General features: G+C 51.1%; 1 protein-coding gene across 2 annotated transcripts in view; it reads right to left on the minus strand.

The window, feature by feature from the left end:
- Positions 1-78: 78 nt before the first annotated feature.
- nbeab (neurobeachin b) overlaps positions 79-20,369 on the minus strand; it is a gene marked incomplete at both ends in the record, with an annotated part of 276,067 nt that continues 255,776 nt past the window's right edge. For both annotated transcript variants that reach the window (XM_084443780.1, XM_084443779.1), the window contains 11 exons: positions 79-169; positions 1,683-1,834; positions 1,945-2,141; positions 2,557-2,658; positions 5,484-5,654; positions 5,887-6,042; positions 6,289-6,360; positions 7,379-7,571; positions 9,113-9,202; positions 14,489-14,656; positions 18,147-18,299. In XM_084443780.1, the coding sequence (XP_084299906.1) occupies positions 79-169; positions 1,683-1,834; positions 1,945-2,141; positions 2,557-2,658; positions 5,484-5,654; positions 5,887-6,042; positions 6,289-6,360; positions 7,379-7,571; positions 9,113-9,202; positions 14,489-14,656; positions 18,147-18,299 (1,545 nt within the window). The remainder of the gene's footprint in view (positions 170-1,682; positions 1,835-1,944; positions 2,142-2,556; positions 2,659-5,483; positions 5,655-5,886; positions 6,043-6,288; positions 6,361-7,378; positions 7,572-9,112; positions 9,203-14,488; positions 14,657-18,146; positions 18,300-20,369) is intronic.

Here is a 20,369-nt window from a genome sequence, read left to right on the forward strand (position 1 = left end):
CTCAGGGCCCTCTGGCTGGGTCCGACCGAACCAGCTGTCTCCCTGGCTGGCGCTGGCGCTGCCCGTCACTGCTCGCGCTCAGTATCTGTTGTGGTGCTCGTAGTGCCAGCGGTTGAAGTCGATGTTGAACGCCACGATGCTGCCAGACGCCATGCCGGTGATCAGAGTCCTAAGGACAAGCAACATGAACAACCGCTAGACATACTGAAAGGACATGGACATACACTGACTGAAATATGGGCGAATGTTTGAGAGAATGAGACCCACAATTGAAATAACTACAACTATCTCCTACATCTATTATACGTTGTTAGGCTTAGAGTAATTATGAAACATCTTCCATACCGCATTTGACCCATGGTTACAACACTGTAAAAGTGTTTGTGTGTGTGAGTCCATGCCCTAATGCCTACAGCATTTGTTGGCACGCAGTGTTTCATGGTGTAATGGCTGCTTGTTAAAAGGCCAAGATGAGTGAATGAAGCAGAACAGAAGGTCACCGAGAGGCTGTGACAGTAAATCATGAAGCTCCTCTAACAGCTCAAGAGGACCATTGACCCCTGTGTCCATCTGCGGCCACTGGGGCCCCTGTGTTGGTGGGCCCCTGGTATGTGTGGAAGCAGCTGATTTCATAGGATCGTCCTGCACTGCTGCACCCTCAGGGCTCCTCGGAGCCACAATGACCGCAGCGAAACAGCTGTCTGGACACGCAGGGAGTTCAAAACATGGGATCTCTGGTGTGCTACTGCAGTCCAATTTTACATCTCCCACCCCTAACTAAATGAAGGCTTTCCCCCAAATAAGATTTTATCAAGAGATCATTATATCACCATTAGGGGCAGGAAGTTCAAAACATACTACAGGATATTTTTGAGGGTAGAATCCGTGGCTTTTTAATTCATGGCGCTAAGGTGAATTCGTGCAGTGGAACTCTTGAGGACTGCATAAATTCACTGTAAACTTCACAAAAAAAACTGCTTAACTTCGCTGTAGACGTGAATGAAAGGCCGTTATTGTGGACCTTTCTGGGGACAAGCTGGTGGAGATGAGTCATGGCTGTCCTAATGGTGCTGCGCTAATGCTAGCCCACGTCTGTGGCCAGGGCAGGCTCACACCGCTGGGCGGAGAGGGAGCGCGTCTGTGGGCGCTGAGTGGAGCCAGACTATCCTCCCCCATGGCTGCCAGGCCAGGGTCACATGATGACATCAATAGACCCATGAAACATGAAACAACCCAACCACTGTGCTGCTCTCCACAGTCCCTCCACATTATTGGCTAGCGGGAGTGGATATCTCATAGCCTATACACTGCTGCTGCATGCCTATGTGCAATGTGTGTGTGTGTGTGTGTATGTGCGTGTGTGTGTGCGCTTTGGTCGATTGTGTGCGCCACGGTTTTGTACTGCTCCGAGGCAAGTGCGTTCTCAGAGCCCTCCCCTGCAATACAGCTGTCTCTATGGCAACCGGTGCGCAGCTTCTATTTAAAGAAAAACAAAGCTCTGCCAAACGCTTCATTTCCCCGGGTGGGCACCGTCACACCGGCTACGCCCGCCATTTCATCACAACCTACCTACAGGCAAACGCCACACATTTCTACTGTACTGTGATGGTCAAGCTCTACTGTTACTGTGATGTCACAATTGTTCCTGTCATTTGGGTTTCCCGCGCCGAGGGTGGCCCGACCTTTGGTCATGTGACAGGTCCATGGCGCGGATGCCGGCGTCGCAGCCAGGGTAGATGTAGAGCTGTTTGAAGTCGCAGGCCTGCCACACCTCCACCACGCCGTTGTCCCCTCCTGTCACCAAGTTCTGACCGTCGCTGCTGAGCAGGACAGCCTGGGGGGGTAATGTACATCACAGAGGTCAGAATACGAGGTCATGTGCCGTGCATAAAGGGTCAATATTCTGACCACATCCTGGACAAGAGTATTTGAGTGCCGTCTTACCCTGGTTGAGTCGTTGAGCTCCATCTGGGCCAGCAGTTTGCCGTTGATGCTGAAGTTGCAGAAGCGTCCCCTCTCGTAGCAGATGACGCAGTGGCCCTCGCTGGACACGGAGATGAGGCGAGGGCCCGAGCAGTGGTCCGGGCCTTCCAGGGCCCGCAGCAGGTCCCCTGTGATGGTGTGGACGAGACACGGACCCTCTGCCGAGATACAACACACACACACACACACACACACCTGAATAAATATAACCTACCAAGAGTCTGTCTCCGTCTCTGAATCTCTGAGACTATGCCTACTGTAGCATGTGACATAACAATCCCGTCCTAGTTTAGATATGTAAGTTAGATTTGTGCAGTCATAACATTACTGTACATGTGACATCCGCCAGCATATCACAGCCATAATCCATATTGATCATGACTAAAGAGGACGCTTGTGCCAAGTGAAGATATGATATGACAGACATGTCAAGAAGCACTTTGGCGTGTTGATTTACAGGTACAAGTTCTACAAGAACTTTTACAAGAAGCTGCCGACTCTAGAATAATGAGAAATCTCTGTGCAGGAGCGGGGGGGGGACAGCAGGTGGGAACAGCGAGAGACCACACTGACCTTTAGCTCCGCTGATGACCAGTCCCAGCTCGGCGCAGACCGACACACACACCACCTCGTGATCGTGGCCCGTCAGAACCGCCCGCGGAGCTGGGTAGTCACCTGGAAACGCCGCCACACACACACACACACACACACACACACACACACACACACACACACACACACACACACACACACACACACACACACACACACACACACACACACACACACACACACACACACACACACACACACACACACACACACACACACACACACACACACACACACACACACACACACACACACACACAGGGGATCAAACCAAAGCGCGAGCTGTGGTAATGACTTGTCATAACTGAAAGCACGCATTCCGGAATCCAGATTTGAACGTTCCGAACGACCACCGTAGCCTTAATGAGGGAATGAAAACATGGAACACCGACGTATCGAGCGTGACACACATCTGCTTGCGGCGAGGGCCCTTTTTAATTGTCATGTAAATGGCGGGCTGTCCCGCGCTGGCAGGCCGGCCGCTTGATTCCATCCAGAGTGTCACATGATTGATGACGGCCGGGGGAGAGGTTAGTGAGGGGAGTGTCACGGCACCTGGAGCCGACCCCTGCCTCAGACGCGACAGCTGAGGAACACACGCCCCTTACAACGCCGCCGAAGCAGGTGTCTGTGTCGTGTGTGAATCAGTCTGGCTGTGAGAAATGAGTATCCGCTACTCTGGATTTTGTGAGTGAATCAGTCTAGCTACACTATGACAAAAGAGTATCAGTTACTCTCGATTTTGTGTGTGAATCAGTCTAGCTGTGAGAAATGAGCATCAGTTACTCTCGATTTATAAAGTCCGGAGCATTACGACTGATTGGAGAGAGCAATATAACTGGGTCCATTCTCCCCTATGGTTCAGTAGGCTCTTGAGGACATGGTGTTAAATGTCACACTGTAAGCCAAGCAGAGAAAATAGAATAAATAAACCCTTCAGCATAATGCAGAGCTCAGTGGAATTGAGAGCACCAGCATGCAGGAGCCAGGAGATCAATACATGGAGGAAAGTCTAAAAACAGCCATAGAGAGACACGTTTCTGCATTTGGCTTGTTTATTTATTTAACCTTTATTTATGCAGGGAGTCCTTTGAGGCAGACATCTCTTTCCTAAGGGAGCCCTGCATACGAAACACGCATAATACAAATACAAAATACAAACTTGACTTTTTATCGATTTACTTCACTGTTCACGAAACCTGCTGTGTGTCCACCATGGTGATACATAGTAATGTGGACAGGTGTCAGACCCCAGTGATGTGTACCCCTGCCCCCGCCTCACCCCCTCCCCTGCCCCCCATCTGTCCCTCTCCCTGGTTCACATCTGCAGGCTGCAGGAGGCCAGTCCAGCCAGTGACCCCGGCCAGCGATCGATGCAGCTGGGGCCCCTCCGAGACCAGGACCTGAGCGGGGCCTGTCAGTCCCGCAGCCCGGCGCTGAGGGGGGCTGCGCTGGACCCGTCAGAGACGGCCTCCGTGGGGACCGGGCGCCTAGCTCAGCTCACCTACCCGACAAAAGATTCAATCAGCCTGCGCCAAGGCCCTCTCCGCCCTCCCCCTACCCCTGGGACCCCCGGTAGCCGAGCGACGCAATTACCCCGCGAAAATGACCTCTCACACAGGTGCGCCGGCTGTGAGGGGGGGGGGGGTGGGAGACTGAGCTGGTTATTTTAATTATCATTCGTTTAGGCCACAGGGCGGACAACCAGAGGCCTGTTTCTGGTCCGCGTACTCACACAACCTACAGCCGTCAGCGTAGAGGCTGGGACAGCCGTAAACACAGGGAGACTCACCTACATAGAGACGTCAACGTTATCTGTGTACTACAGAGAGAGAGACGTCAACGTTATCTGTGTACTACAGAGAGAGAGACTTCAACGCTATCTGTGTTTTCCGGGCTGATTAGATCAGTTCATAGCTACCTATCATAGCTATCATTAACTCTCTAAAACTGCCTAAGCCTGTGGAATAGGGCCTTAAATCTGTGCAAAGGACATCAAAATAGAACAATTCACGAGGCCAACTTACTTATTATTCATCTAAATAATACACATTTCTCCCCTGAAAGACGACAGATATATCTTGGATGTATTGTATATGTTGGATGGATATGTTACTTAGCCTTTCTTTTGTTCATGGAAGGGGCATTGTAAGCACCAGGAGTGTGAATATCACGTGAATAGTGTTTTTCTCCTGCAATAGCACAAGTGCTTTCGCCCCCTGCTAATTGGAGGCAACCAAGCTGAAATTCTTAATTAACTGTCTGAGCCTCAGTGAAGTTAATTAGAAAACACTCACGCCTTAACCAGGGCCTCTAAAGCAGTGGAAACACTTGAGCATCCAACACGTGCCAACAAACACACGCGTTCACACGCGCACACACACACACACACAGAATGGGACACCTTTTTTCCCCCCATTCCCCTCTCTCAGCATTTGAAGCCTCCATCGCTAGTGGCTGCTGCTCTATGCGCCCTGATGAATTGTTTTGAACACAAATAATCAGCGAGAATGAGGAAGTAACGAGCTGAGCGGTAGAAATCACACACCGGGTTTCGCCCTGTTGAATGCTGAGACATCTGGAGTCCTCCACTTGAAAGCGGCACACCTTTTAACACTGGGAGTCACACTAATACATCATAGCACTGGTGCTGATAAACTATCCTCCACCGGTCTCTCAGGGTCCACATTATTCCATTTCAGAAGTGGAACCCGGGCTTTTCTGGGGTTGATCAATGACTGCTTCAGTACAGCACATGTCCTGAATTTTAAATGTGATTTACGCCATGGTTCCTTTGCAGAACTAAAAGCTGTTAAAAAATATTCCCTTTATGCCAGTGTGTGTGTGTGTGTGTGTGTGTGTGCGTGCATGCGTGAATTCTCACTCACTGTTGTTGGGATTGTCTCCTATGATGTGGTGTCGCCCGCTCCAGTACCAGAGCAGCAGGGTGGCGTCTCTGGACCCGGACACGATGTAGCAGTCCCCCCCGATGTAGGACTCGGACCGGGCCAGACACGTCACCACGTCCCAGTGGCCAAACACGATCTGGGTCAACTTGCCTGCAGGGTCGATTGGGGCAGGCAGGAACTAAGCCAATAAGCCAATCCAGTTCCAGTCCAGTGTTGACATCTAAACTAAGGCCTTGATAAACACTCTGTAAATCTTATGAATAACCTCTTAATAACATACATATTAATACATGTTAATAACACTAATAACATTGATAAATCCGATTAATAACTTGAGTGTACTGTAATAAAATATCTGATACCGTGCTACTGTGTAACGTACCCGTCTCAGTCGAGTAAACCCGGAAGCTCTTATCCCAGAAGCCACAGACCAGGATGTAGCGGTTGTCGGCGGTAACCACAAAGCAGTGTGTGTTGATGTGGATGCTCTGGTCCACCAGGTCTGTGATCTGACGCTTGCTCGTCCCGGAGTTGCTGGCTGTCAGGAGGACGGAACCGTCACATCAATCAACACGTCCATCAGTCAAAACCATCTTAAGGTCGCAACAAATGATTCATTATCAAACAAATAACTGATGTACGCTTTTACGTACAGTAGATTGACATGCTTTTTGTGATTTTCCATAAGTTTGACTGCTGTATGTGACTCAATCGATAGTAGAATGGAAGCCTAGCTCGAAGTACAGTATGTGATTGAGGGTCATCTCTGGGAGTTCCTACTCACCGATCAGAGAGTCCATCTCTATGGGCAGGTGGTGGGCCTGCTCAATGGAGTATCCAGGCGCTCCTCTGAGACCTGGCAACACACACACACACACACACACACACACACACACACACACACACACACACACACGCACAAACACACAATGAGACTTATGTATCACTGAGGATATCAGTGATCCACATGAATGAGAACACAAACACAGACACAGACACACACACACACACACACACACACACACACACACACACACACACACACACACACATCACTGAGGATGTGTCACTGAGGATATCAGTGATCCACATGAATGAGAACACACACACACACACACACACACACACACACACGGAGCACACCCACCCACACCTGCTCCATTGTCAAAGCCAAGGCCGGTTCATGACCTCTCACAGGCAATGAGAGCTTTGGAAGTCCAGCGAGATTTCCATGAGGCCTGTAGATTTATTTTTTCAGACTGTCAAACTGACTGGAACTATTATACCCCAGAGAGGGCCTGTGGGGCAGAAACCACAGTTCTGAGAGCAGAGCAACATGCTTGAAAATACGGAGGCCTCGTTATCGTCATTAGTTTTGGAAGCCGGACCACATTTTGTCCTCCAACAGGACAGTGATGGCGCCGCAGCTGCGTTCATTAGTGTCCGGGCGCCCGGGCCGGCCTCGCCGCTCCAACTCTTTGGTCCCGAGATCAGTTGTGAGCTCAGGTGACAGATGGCCAAGTGTGAGGAGAATGCGAGGCGGTTGCAGTCTAATTTCCCAGTAACCATTGCTCTGGCCCCCTGACCCCGAGGTGAGGCCCGTTCCCGGGGAGGAGCTTTGTGGGTAGTGTTGTTCACACATGCCTGAGTGGGAACATGTACTCGCTGGCTTACCTGGGAGTGTGTGTCCCTGCTCCGCGGGGTTTGGTACGAAGCGCTTTTACAGGGCCACAGCAGAGGTGGGAGGCAGCACATGTGGCGTGGCACGCCATTGTTTTGTTTTTTTACGAGGGCATGTGGCGCTCTGCGTGCATCTGCGTGAGCGTGTGCGTGTGTGCGTGCGTGTGTGTACGTGCGAGCGGTGGTCCGCTCACCGACGGTGTTGTTCCAGCGGTTGATGGCGAACAGGCGGCTGCAGGTGACGGTGACCACGGCGGGGACGGCCAGGTGTGGCAGCGTGTTGGCCGCCACGTGAGTGACCGGCGAGTTGGACGGGAACTTCAGCACCATGATGACGTCCTGCTGCATCTGGTCCTTGAACATGAGGGGACTCTGCGGAAGGAAACACTATTGAGTAGAAGAGAGAAAAAAAATGGCGTGCGAAGGATGGAGGAGGAGGAGGAAGGTAGGGAGAGACCAAAGGAGAGGTGGAGAGGAAGGAAGAGTAATGGGAAGACGGGGAGGAGGAGACAGAATGGAGAGAGAGGCCATTAGTGTGGAGGTTTGGAGGTAAAACACGGCGCCCACACACACACACACACACACACACACACAAGTGGAGAGCCGCACGCCCAGGGGTGGAGGAGGGGGAGGAGAGAGCCCCCTTCCCTGGACGAGGGGCCGGTCAGACGAAAGGTTGGACACATGGAGGACGGAGATGGGACATGCTACACAAGGGGAGATGATCCATCTGTGATACAGTATGTACAGGGAGGGCATAGATAGAGGGGGGACACACATCATCAGCTTTGCTGTGTGGAATACAAGGTATTTCGGCGTAACAATCGAAACGGCTCTTGCGGCGTTTAGGCTACGGCCAGATATGGTTCGGTGTAGCGACCGTCGCCGTCGCTGTGTTGGGGACAGCAGAGAGCACTGGCTATATTCGGTGAGCCACGGCTACACCCACTCTATCTGTCTGGCATCTGCAGCATGGCGTTAGCGACACACTGTATTTCAGGTTCTACTAAGGAGCCGGAGAGATTCACACGCGTTGCAAGGGGGAGAGGGAGAGAGATAGAGAGAGAGAGAGAGAGAGACAGAGAGAGTGACTGAATTAAAAGGTCTCAGTGGGACCTGACTTGGCTCTTGCTGGGAGAGTCAGGTAGAGAGTGAGAGGGAGAAGAGAGGGAGAGAGAGAGAGAGAGAGAGAGAGTGGGCTGAGGAAGCTCCCCCAGCGTCTCCCTAGCCAGCGCTGAGGATAATGAGGGCTAGGCCGGCCTGTTACATGGATTAGACAGCCCAGGGCAGCGTGCTGCTCTGGAGGGGCCCTGGAGGGGCCAGTAGAGAGCGTTCTGGTCTAGAGGGGCCCTGGAGGGGCCAGTAGAGAGCAGTCTAACCTCTGCTCTACAGCACTGAGACAGAGGGAATTGGCAGTGGTCACAACTGCCACACTGTAGTTCACTGGAGTGCGTTTGCTAACGCAACAGTCGGATTATGTTTAAAGAAGACACTACAGTATGTGTTAAAGTAGTGTTAGAGCTGCTAAGATAAATATATACATGAATATATACATAATATATACATATTATACATAAATATATATAGGAAGATTGTATGGAGGAGCTGTGGATGACGACCTGAGGAATAAGCCCAACTCTCCACTTGACACAGAGATGTGATTGGTCCTACTTCATGTATCAACACTCACTCTCTCTCTCTCTCTCACACACACACACACACACACACACACACACACACACACACACACACACACACACACACACACACACACACACACACACACACACACACACACACACACACACACACACACACACACACACACACACACACACACACACACACACACACACACACACACACACACACACACACTGACAGGGACACAGACGGGAGAAATTTCCCATCATGCCCGCTACTCTCACCAGGTGCATGGCCGAGCTGCGAGGGGGATGAGGCTCGATAAGCAACTGAGATGGCGTCTGTCCAAAGCTCTGGATCTGAGCCTCCATGGCCTGAGAGAGAGAGAGAGAGAGAGAGGGGGGGGGGGGGGGGGGAGAGAGAGAAAGAGAGAGAGAGAGGGGGGAGATACATGTAGAGAGAGATGGCAGAGAGAGGGGAGAGGGGAGAGAGAAAGAGAAAGAGAAAAGAGAGGGAGAGAGAGGGAGAGGGGGAGAGAGAGAGAGGGAGAGAGACAGAGAGAGATAGAGAGACAGAGAAAAAGAGAGAGAGAGAGGGGAGAGAGAGAGAGGGGTGAGAGAAAGAGGAGAGAGAGGAGAGAGAGAGAAAGAGGAGAGAGAGAGGGGAGAGAGAGAGGAGAGAAAGAGGAGAGAGAGACAGAGAGAGAGGGAGAGAGAGAGAGGGGAGAGAGAGAGAGAGAGAGAGAGAAAGAGGAGAGAGAGAGGAGCCGCTGTCACAGTCAATATGCATCAAAGTGATGGGTCAATGCGTTACTTGACAATGCAAGCAAATCCTAACTCAGCCGTGCCTCGGAGGAGGGAGGGGTTAGGGGCGCGCTCCCAATCCGCCTGCACCCCCCTCCCCTTCCCGCCCTTCCCCCCACAGCCCGCAGAGTCATCCAAGTGTTAGTATGGAAGAGACAAGCCTTTTCCTATTAACATGCTTCAGTTAACCGTTCCCATTTCCAGGCTCAGGGGCCCACGCCGCCCAAACGTTAACCTGGAGTGACACACCGGCAGCCTGGCTCCCTCACATCTTATTGTGCCTGAAACAAAGGGAGAAACACACGCAAACACACACATGCGCGCGCGCACACACACGCGCACACACACACACACACACACATGCGCGCACACACACACGCACGCACACACACACAGACACACAGGCACACGCACACACATACGCGCACACACACTTGTGTACATACCAAAAATAATAGGGCAGACAGGGTGCAGGAGGAGGGGCGGAAGGTGTGCGGGTTCTGATCAAACACGGCTTCTACGCTAGCTGGGAGGACAGACAGGGGACAGAGCGCTAGCTGGGAGGACAGACAGGGGACAGAGCGCTAGCTGGGAGGACAGACAGGGGACAGAGCGCTAGCTGGGAGGACAGACAGGGGACAGAGCGCTAGCTGGGAGGACAGACAGGGGACAGAGTGCTAGTTGGGGGGAGGGACAGGGGACAGAGCACTAGTTGGGGGGAGGGACAGTGGACAGAGCGCTAGCTGGGAGGACAGACAGGGGACAGAGCGCTAGCTGGGAGGACAAACAGGGGACAGAGCGCTAGCTGGGAGGACAAACAGGGGACAGAGCGTCTCGAGCAGCGAAACGCCTACATAACGGACGTGAGAGGCGCAGGGCACACGACAAGACAACAGCGACACAATCGACTGGCGTTGGGATTGAATCAACACAGTAGGACCGCTGTCGGCTCTGACGTAAGCCCCTCCTCTGGCGGAGGACGGAGAGCTGTCCAAGCAGACTGGGGAGGGGGGGGGGGGGGTCATTTCCACAGCAGGAGTGATGGATGTGACCGGAGCCACCTCCACTATCGGGGGGGGGGGGGCTTGTAGACGTCCATCACGGCGAACGAGCACGATGGAATGTTCCTCACCCCCCCACCCCCAGTACACAGCGCTCACTATCAACGCCCCCCTCTCTCGGCTAGCGCACGCCAGGCCAGGGAGACCGGCGCTCTCCGGGGTTGGAGGCCGACACTGAATCACAACAGGCCGGCAACGCTCGCCCGGGGTCACTTCCCACGGCACCGGAGAGAAGGTGGCCGGCCGCGGGACGCCGCCAGCGGTCGTTCCGCGCGATGGCGGCGGCGAGCACATTTGGCAACCATTAAGGGTCAGTCAGCGGCACTTTACAATGCAGTCTGTCAAGTAATAACCAACTCACATTATAGCTATTTAAGGTTAGGTTTGGGGTGAGGGTCACGGCGTCTGTTCAAATAAGGAAATCTGATACAAAGATCTGAAAGAAGGCGAGGGCCATGTGGAAAGCATCACCATATTTCTTCTGACCATTCTATTTCAGAGTCCCGAAGAGGAGAGCGAGCCAGGGAAATCTCTGTTTTTGGTTCTCTGAGAGGACCTTGACTCGAACCTCCACTACTCCCACAGGCAGAGAGAGATAGAGTGAGAGAGAGAGGGAGAGAGGGAGAGAGAGAGAGAAAAAAGAGAGAGAGTTCAGAAAGAGAGGGGTTTTTGGAGGTTATCTCAGCAGCGTGCTTGCTCCCGGACGATCAAGACGCGTCAATATCTCTCAGGTGCTTCTGCGCTGTTCCTCCCGAACGTATGTCAGAAATGTACCTATCTCCAACGGGGATCTGGAACACTTAACAGACACTTCATTAGTCGGAGCCACTTCAGGCCCTGCATTTTGGCTGATAAGTGACACTTATCGCCAAAGCCATCTGCTGCTCTCCCTTGCAGCAACGAACGGCGTGCTTGGGTGAGCACCAAACATCCATCATAACAGCGTGCGTGTCAGTCAGTCATGCCTCCTCCCTCCTGGCTTGGAAGCGAAGCCGCAGAGGTGAGGTAGGTACTGCTCTGTCTGTCTGCTTGTCTGTAAGGTATGTCTGTCACGCCGGTGACAGAAGCGCCACGGAGACCTCGCCGTCCCCGAGCTTGGTCATGCAACACGTCGGCGCAGCAGCTCTGTCAGGGTGTGTGTGTGTGTGTGTGCAGACAGACAGACAGACAGACAGGACCAACTGTTGGGCCGCTAAGCACCGTGGGATCGAGCTGACTCACCCCACCTGTGGCTAAGGGCGCCACAATTATGAACCGGATTTCACCTCAATCAGAAAACGTTACATAAGCTGTGGTTTAGGCAACAGCCCAATAGTTTGCAGTGTAGGCAACTATGGAACCAAGTTTCCGTTTGTGACTCATCAGAATTCGCTTTGAATATCGTCCTGACTCCTTCTGACGTGCCGGTGTAAATTAATTTGAGATAAGCCTCCACGGGTTGCTTGCGTTTTAATCCCTTTCTACAAAAGATAGCCTCGCGGGTGTGAACTCGAAGTTAACGCCTGTGTTTGAGTAGAAAAGGGAGCCTCAACATATTGCTGCTGTAAGTTTCTCATTGTCAGGGCCGGCCGTTTAAACAGTTGCAATAGTGCTGCTACTGTACCATATCAAGGTGACTATTGTGAGACCATGAGTGTTGAGTGTAAGTTGCTTCAAAGCCACAGTCATCACCATGCTACCAGCTACTGTTCTTCCTCTGTGTTTGGTCCTCACAGTAAACGGCAAAAGGAGCCGTTGGACTGCGCAGGCTCCGGAGGCTGAGCGCAAACAGCCCCACGCTGATGCATAATTTGTCTGTTAACATCAGAGCGACACAGCAGGCTCTGTATCGGGGGGCTGCTGTCATGTTTTTCCTATACAAGATGACTGTCAGGACAAACATCACGGTGCAAGGCTGCCACTGCGGCAGCGTGCCCAGCGGAGCTGCTGTCACCCTGTCTGCCCCTCGGCCATCTCGTCCCCAGCCCCGCCGCGCACAGCCTCCCGAGAGTCACGCCGCCGGTGCTGTCGCCTCGTCTGGACCGCGAGCGGAACCGTCTCTATTCAGACCTGTCCGTTTCCTGACATTTAACGCCATCATTTGAATGGTTACTGCAATATAGCTGAGCGTCCTCGGTCCGGTCGTGGTGTTTCAGCACGGCCCGACCAAACGCTCTGACGGCTCTGTTCTGGCTCTGTTCTGGCTCTGTTCTGGCTCTGGCGGCCACAAGGTTGTCCGGCTCTGTATGGGAGCAGCAGTGACACTGCCCTCGGACACAACACTGTAAACACTCGTCAACTAAGGTCAATAACATCAGATACTTTACTACTGTATACACTGTAAATCATTTATCTAAAATAAGTCATTTTTTGACTGCATTATTAGTCGGAACCTATTATACTGAGTACTAAGTATTCAGTCTGTAATTTACCCTTCTACATAAAGACACTGAATCACCTGCAATAGATTCAGATTTGGAAATATAAGCAAAGGTAGGCATATTAATTTGTCATTCGTATTAGTTGCTATTAGCTCAGCTAACGTCTACTCCCAACAGAAAGGCACGTCGCAATGAAGACAGCATCACCTGTCCAAAATTAGCCAATATGAGCTGTTGGTTGACTTATCTGAAGCTAACAAACACCACAGTCATGGTAACATAGCAGGCAGAGAGGCAGACAGCTCCAAAACCCCAGACCTGCTGGGGAAAAAAACAACAACATCATTTCCCATTGTCTACAATGCTCACAATGATTTAAAAATAATAATAATAATAATAATAAAAGAAAACCAAGGCTTTTCCAAATTTTTGGATAATTAGACCTCCCAAAATGTGCTCACGTGCGATTTGCATAGCGGTCACTTGATAAATAAAGCCGGCCGTGGAAGTGACAGTATATAAATGACTTGTTTTCAGACAGCAGATGGTAGATATCACAGGGAGAGAGCTCACACAGGAAGGCACCACACTGCATACCAGCTGCTGCTGCTGCTGCCGCAGTCTCTGCCTCCTCCTCCTCCTCCTCCTCCCACCTCCTCCTCCTCGCACGCTCCGCAATTAAGCTATTCACAACTACGACCGCTGAAGAGACCAGTGGATACACAGTCAGCCCAATTAATTTGTTTAGAATGAGAGGACCCGCTCCCCTGCTTACTCATGAGGTGACCCTGGGTGATTAATCAAACAACTCTTAAGACACTCCAGCACATTGATCTGGAGGAGGAGAGGGAGGGGGTTTTTAAACGCCGAGCCCCAAAGGGGGAAGAGATTATTTCGTTTTATATGACCTTTTATGTGCTTCTTGCACTTTGTCTTGATGTTTTTAATGTCTCATGTAAAGCACTTTGAATTGCCTTGTTGCTGAAATGCGCTATACAAATACACTTGCCTTGTCCTGCCTATTATACAGTAACGTAATCAGGAGACAAACAGTCCTATAGTCTTATTCCCAAATCAGATCAAATCAAATCTTTTTTTTTTTTGTATAGCGCATTTCATACACAGAGGCAACACAATGCGCTTTACAGATAGCAATGGGGGAGGGGGGGGGGGCTTAGGTCCCAACCCTACATATTCCAGAGGGAAGCAAAAAACGACTCAGGAGCTACAGGCCGGTTTCTCCCATGGGTAGCATCCGCACGGTAACAATGCCTGGCTTGATGATGCTTCTCACTGAACTCCAGGGGTACAATACGCCCCTCACGCCAGGAGAGACGCAGGCGAAGTCACACACGGTATACACCGTGGTTACGGCGGGGTGGGCGGGAGGATGCGCTTGGCACCCGCGGCGAAGCGGGGGTGATTTGCACGCCTACCTCTCTCTGCAGGGGGTCGGCGATGCCATCCAGGCTGACCGCGCCCTCGTACGTCAGGTGGTGGAAGACGTTGAGCGCCCGCACCGCCTCCGGGCCTCGCTGCTTGTAGCCGAAAATAAGGTCGATCCACTGATGCAGCTGACACGACACGAACTCGCTTTCCAGGGCCTGCGAGAGAAGAGCACGGCAATTAGAGGTGAAAAACAACAACAATTAAAGACGACCAATTGTGATAATTCAATAATCTGGTCAATGAGTTTGTGAATGATAGTCTGAAGATCCAGTGTAGCAAGTTTGATGTTAATTGATGTGGGATGAGATATGTGTATTTCTTTTTACAGGTTTTCTTTGTTTTTCTTCATAATTGAACATTAACTTCAGCAGCTGTGTGCTCAGTCAGTGGCCAATCAATCAATTTAGTCATTGTAATCCTCGGCGGGGGTTGGTAGCGTTGCCAACAACGATGTCTCCGATTGGTGGAGCTTGCGTTGGATTGTGGGTAGTGTAGTTTTCTCTGTACGAAGTGTTGGTTTCAGAGGACAGAATTAAACATTTTCAAAAATTCAATTTTTGAGATTAAAAAAAATCACACTACATCTATCATGTCATGACAATTTTGCCCTGATTTTTCATGAACATTGGACATTTATTGAGCGAGAATTTGTAGTAACTGTACAGTATTGCAATGTTTGGTGATTTTTTGTCCACAGGAAGTCAGGCTTCAGAGTCAGATGGAGAATAATAATAATAATAATACTAATAAAAATAAACAATAATAATAGTAATATCCACAAATACAATAGGGTTCCGGTGTGTACAGCGGTGTACAGCACAGTGCACATACAGAAACATAACCCAACATAATATAATGTACATACGTGTAGATAAACAGTACACACGCATTAAAGTGCTTATATCACAGTACAGTTTTATTGAAGCCGGAAATCCAAATATAAAGTGTGCTCTGATAGCAGCCTCCGGGGAGACTATGCAGCCCCAGCAGATATCACATTTCTATCTATTAAAAATAATGGCCTGCTATCTTTTGCATGGAGATGTGGGGAGCTGTTTTTATACTAAAAGGGATCTTTGTTGTAAAGTGTGTGTGTGTGTGTGTGTGTGTGTGTGTGTGTGTGTGTGCGCATGTGCGTGTGTTTTTGTGTCTGCGGACCACCATTGATAAACCACTACTGCGTACAAAATGGGAAGTAGATTTCTTAGGGGAGTCTTATGAGGGGTGATTTTAGATAAGACCTCAGTTGATCATTATCTTCACACAGATTACTACACAATACCTACGCAAACCTCGGCCGTTTCGCTGTGCTGTTGTTCTCATTCGTGACTACAATTCCCGAAGGTTTTAGCAGCTCGACGTACTGTAGACCTCGCTGGAGGAATTTACACTCTGTCTCTCACGCGAGGAAGAACAGCAGCCATTACAGACAAAGAAAGCTCCAGCACACAGAAGCTGAGCTAGCCACAGGGCATGTCACTCCAATTGAAAGTGGCACATGCAAAGATGGGAGCTGGGGGAGGGGGGGAGGCTAAAGAGAGAGAGACAGAGAGAGAGAGACAGAGAGAGAGACAGAGAGAGAGAGAGAGAGAGCCAGACAGAGAGAGAGAGACAGAGAGAGAGATTGAGAGACAGAGAGACAGAGAGAGAGAGACAGAGAGAGAGACAGAGAGAGAGAGACAGAGAGACAGACAGAGAGAGACAGAGAGAGAGACAGATAGAGAGAGTGAGAGAGAGAGTGAGAGAGAGACAGACAGACAGACAGAGAGAGAAAAAGACAGAGAGAGAGAGAGAGACAGAGAGAGAATAAACAGTGAATGCAAGAGTCGGGAAGAGAAAAGAACAAAGGCAGACAGAAATGGAGGCGCAGGACTAGGAGTGAGTGTGCCGTCAACACTATCTACTAGCAGCACAAAACAACCACCTAGCAGGCTGCGTCAGTAGTCCCTTGTCTGCGATGAGACATGTCCAGTGTGGTCCCCATCCCTAGCATGCCCTCTGCCATACAGTACACTGAGGTAGGGACCCCCCCCCCCCCCCATCCCCCCACCTGGCTGTGTGTGTCTGCGCGTGTGTGCATGCGTGTGTGTGTGTGATTGTGTGCGTCTGTGCATGCGTGCGTGTGTGTGTGCGTATGTGTGTGATTGTGTGCGTGCGTGCGTGCGTGTTTGGCTGACAGAGCGGACCGGGCAGCGTGAGTCCAGCCTGGGGGTGAAAGGTCACCTCTGCGAGTCAGCCTCCCCGCCCAGCGCCGTCAGTCCCGCTGAAAAGGTCAAGTGTGTTCCCACTGGCCACGCCCCTTCACCTCAAAACACTGCAGCACTGTCCTCGGCTCGGCGTGGTCCAGATTACAGATGTTTCATCCATAGATTACACCCTCGCAGCCTGCATGACCAAAAAGTTTCGCCATGCATGCATGGGCTTGTCGGAGCGGTGCGCCAGCGACTTCTCTGTTGTGGAACACTGTGTGTGCTGTAATAATAACCTCACGCATAGTTGTTGTGCGTGTTATTGCACACTAGTGCACATTAAGGCATTAGTGCACATTAAGGTATGCGTGTATGCATTTGTGTGTGCGTATGTCTGCATGTGTGTGTGTGAGCATGTGTCTGCGTGTGTATGTCTATGTGTATGTCTGCGTGTGTGTGTGTGTGTGCGTGTGTAGTATCCATAGCCTACGGTGAGTACTGGTCTGGCTGGAGCCGGCCTACGTTGAGCTAAAACACACCACTGCCCCTCCTCACCCACTGCCCCACTCACAGGCAAATCATGATTGATGAGGCCGGCATTAGGTAACATTACTGGGGACACTGACTCGCTCCGTCCTTTGGAGACCTCCCTCAGGTCACCAGCAGATTGTGTTAGTATTGAGCAGAGCACTTTATTAGATGCTGCATGAATACGTCAGCCACACACACACGCCCTCTAAAACCAGGCTGTAGGAACACAGATATCCTCTAAAACCAGGCTGTAGGAACATGTCCTCTAAAACCAGGCTGTAGGAACATGCCCTCTAAAACCAGGCTGTAGGAACAAGCCCTCTAAAACCAGGCTGTAGGAACATGTCCTCTAAAACCAGGCTGTAGGAACAAGCCCTCTAAAACCAGGCTGTAGGAACAAGCCCTCTAAAACCAGGCTGTAGGAACATGTCCTCTAAAACCAGGCTGTAGGAACATGTCCTCTAAAACCAGGCTGTAGGAACATGTCCTCTAAAACCAGGCTGTAGGAACATGTCCTCTAAAACCAGGCTGTAGGAACATGTCCTCTAAAACCAGGCTGTAGGAACACAGATGTCCTCTAAAACCAGGCTGTAGGAACATGCCCTCTAAAACCAGGCTGTAGGAACATGTCCTCTAAAACCAGGCTGTAGGAACACAGATATCCTCTAAAACCAGGCTGTACAGTAGGAACACATGTCCGCTAAAACCAGGCTGTAGGAGAGTGAAGGCTGAGAAAAGCACTGAGGCAAGAGCTAAACAGACCGACTATAAATGTACACTTTAATTACGAGCAGAGAGCTGATTCAATCCAGCATGCAACAGTATCGCACTGTAACTTCCGAAAGATACCGCGCATCCGTGAGTCGCCGGCCCTTAAAACAGCGGGGGCGATACAGGAAGACGAATCGCCACACTGCTTCCTCACCATCCTGTTTATCCTGACGAAGTCCTCTGGATTCTTTGCCCAGGCTGGCAGGTCTACATCACACACCATCGTCCTGTTGTCACGCATGCCCAGGTGGTAGCCATTACTGTTAACGAACATCTCGGGGAGGTAGTAGAACTCTGGAATCAGCTCCTGTAGAGGAGGGGGAGAGGTGGAGAGAGGGGGAGAGAGGAGGGGGAGAGAGGGGGAGAGAGGTGGAGAGAGGGGGAGAGAGATTGAGAGAGGTGGAGAGAGATGGAGAGAGGTGGAGAGAGGAGGGGGAGAGATGGAGAGAGGGGGAGAGAGGTGGAGAGAGGGGGAGAGAGATGGAGAGAGGAGGGGCAGAGAGGTGGAGAGAGGGGGGAGAGATGGAGAGAGGGGGAGAGAGAGGGGGAGAGGGGTGGAGAGAGATGGAGAGAGGAGGGGGAGAGAGGTGGAGAGAGGAGGGGGAGAGGCGGAGAGAGGGGGAGAGAGATGGAGAGAGGGACAGTGGTGGAGAGAGGGGGAGAGAGATGGAGAGAGATGGAGAGAGGGGGAGAGGCAGAGAGAGGGGGAGAGAGATGGAGAGAGGGGGAGAGGGGGAGAGAGGGGGAGAGAGGTGGAGAGAGGGGCAGAGTGGTGGAGAGAGGGGGAGAGAGGGGGAGAGAGATGGAGAGAGGGGGAGAGAGATGGAGAGAGGGGGAGAGAGATGGAGAGGGGGGGAGAGAGATGGAGAGAGGGGGAGAGAGATGGAGAGAGGGGGAGAGGGAGAGACATGCTATTACACTGAGTGACAGGACCACAAGTCCAGTACCACATGTTTCACTATACAATCACCCGACAGTTGAACCCAATTCAGGAGAGAGATGGAGCGATGTAAAGAGATAACCACAGTACAGGGAGAAGGGTGTGTATGTGTGTGTGTGTGTATGTGCATGTGTGTGCGTGTGTGTGTGTGAGTAAGACTTCAGGAAGACAGGTAACACAAACAAACTGAGCAGGTCTTGAGGATGCTTTGAGAGGTGTGATTGCAGCTATTTCACTTGGAGTTGACAGTATCGGTGTGTGTAGATTGATAGATACTTGATCCGAGGGGGAAGTTGCATGTGTGTGTGTGTGTGCGCGTGCGTATGTATGTGAGTATGCGTGTGTGTGAGTGCGTGCGCGTGTTTGTGTGTGTGTGTGAGTATGTGTGTATGTGTGTGTTAAATGGGGCTGTGGGCTAGGCTCGGTGCTCAGGACTCTGGAGATGGGGTCAGGACCTCAGCTCACAGGGGCAGTCAGGGTGGAAAACAGAGCTCCCACAATCCTCCCTGGTGTGATTCCAGCCTTGGAGACGGAGCAAACACCTACCTGCTCATGGAGAGAAGGGCCGAGCAAAACACTGGGAAGCTTTGTTATAAAAAATAACCCTGACTTTTAAATAGCTGAGAAGCTACTGTAGCTGGTAAAAAAAAAAGGCCTTAGGGTTTATGTTATGTTTTCAGCATTTTTAACTTCCAAAATATGCATACAATCTGAATGCTCCCTGTCAAACACAACACTAGATTATGACAGTTCATACACAAGCCCTGCAGGACCGATTCCACGAGACAGTCATTCAGGGATAAGTCTCTGTTCACAGGCCCTCAGCCATGCTTCATCCTCCGGACGACCCCTCTCCCCCCCAACCCCGCCGCCCTGACAAAGAGAGAGAGAGAGAGAGATAGGGAGAGAGAGAATGAGAGAGAGAGAGACAGAGAGAGAGAATGAGAGAGAGAGAGAGAATGAGAGAGATAGAAGGAGAGAGAGAGAGAGAGAGAGAATGAGAGAGATAGAGAGAGAGAGAGAGAGAGAGAGAGAGCGAGAGAGACCCCTCTCTGCCCCCTGGCTCTAACCAGAGAGCTCCCAGTGTGATGGCTCTGTACATTGGGGCATGTGCACATGGGGAATGTAGACTCTTAGCTGTCCTCATTAGAAAACCAGTTGGACCTGCTCTCGTGTTGTCTGTGTCCCATCAGAGCACTGGGCCCATATACATTCACATATATATACGTATAGAATATACTAATAATATGGCATGCTCAGCCCCTAGATCTTTTAGTCTGTGTATGAGAGGTGTTTTATGAATGCGGTGTTTGTTGTGTTCCGTGATGCTGTGGTCTTTTACCAGGCCTATGGGGAAAATAAGCAGAAGGGCTTTTAAGCCGTAATAAATCATTAGATTTACAGAGTGAGATGGCATGACAGGGAACACCCTTATAA

Source organism: Borostomias antarcticus (assembly GCF_949987555.1).
Source record: "Borostomias antarcticus genome assembly, chromosome: 1".
NCBI lineage: Eukaryota > Metazoa > Chordata > Actinopteri > Stomiiformes > Stomiidae > Borostomias > Borostomias antarcticus.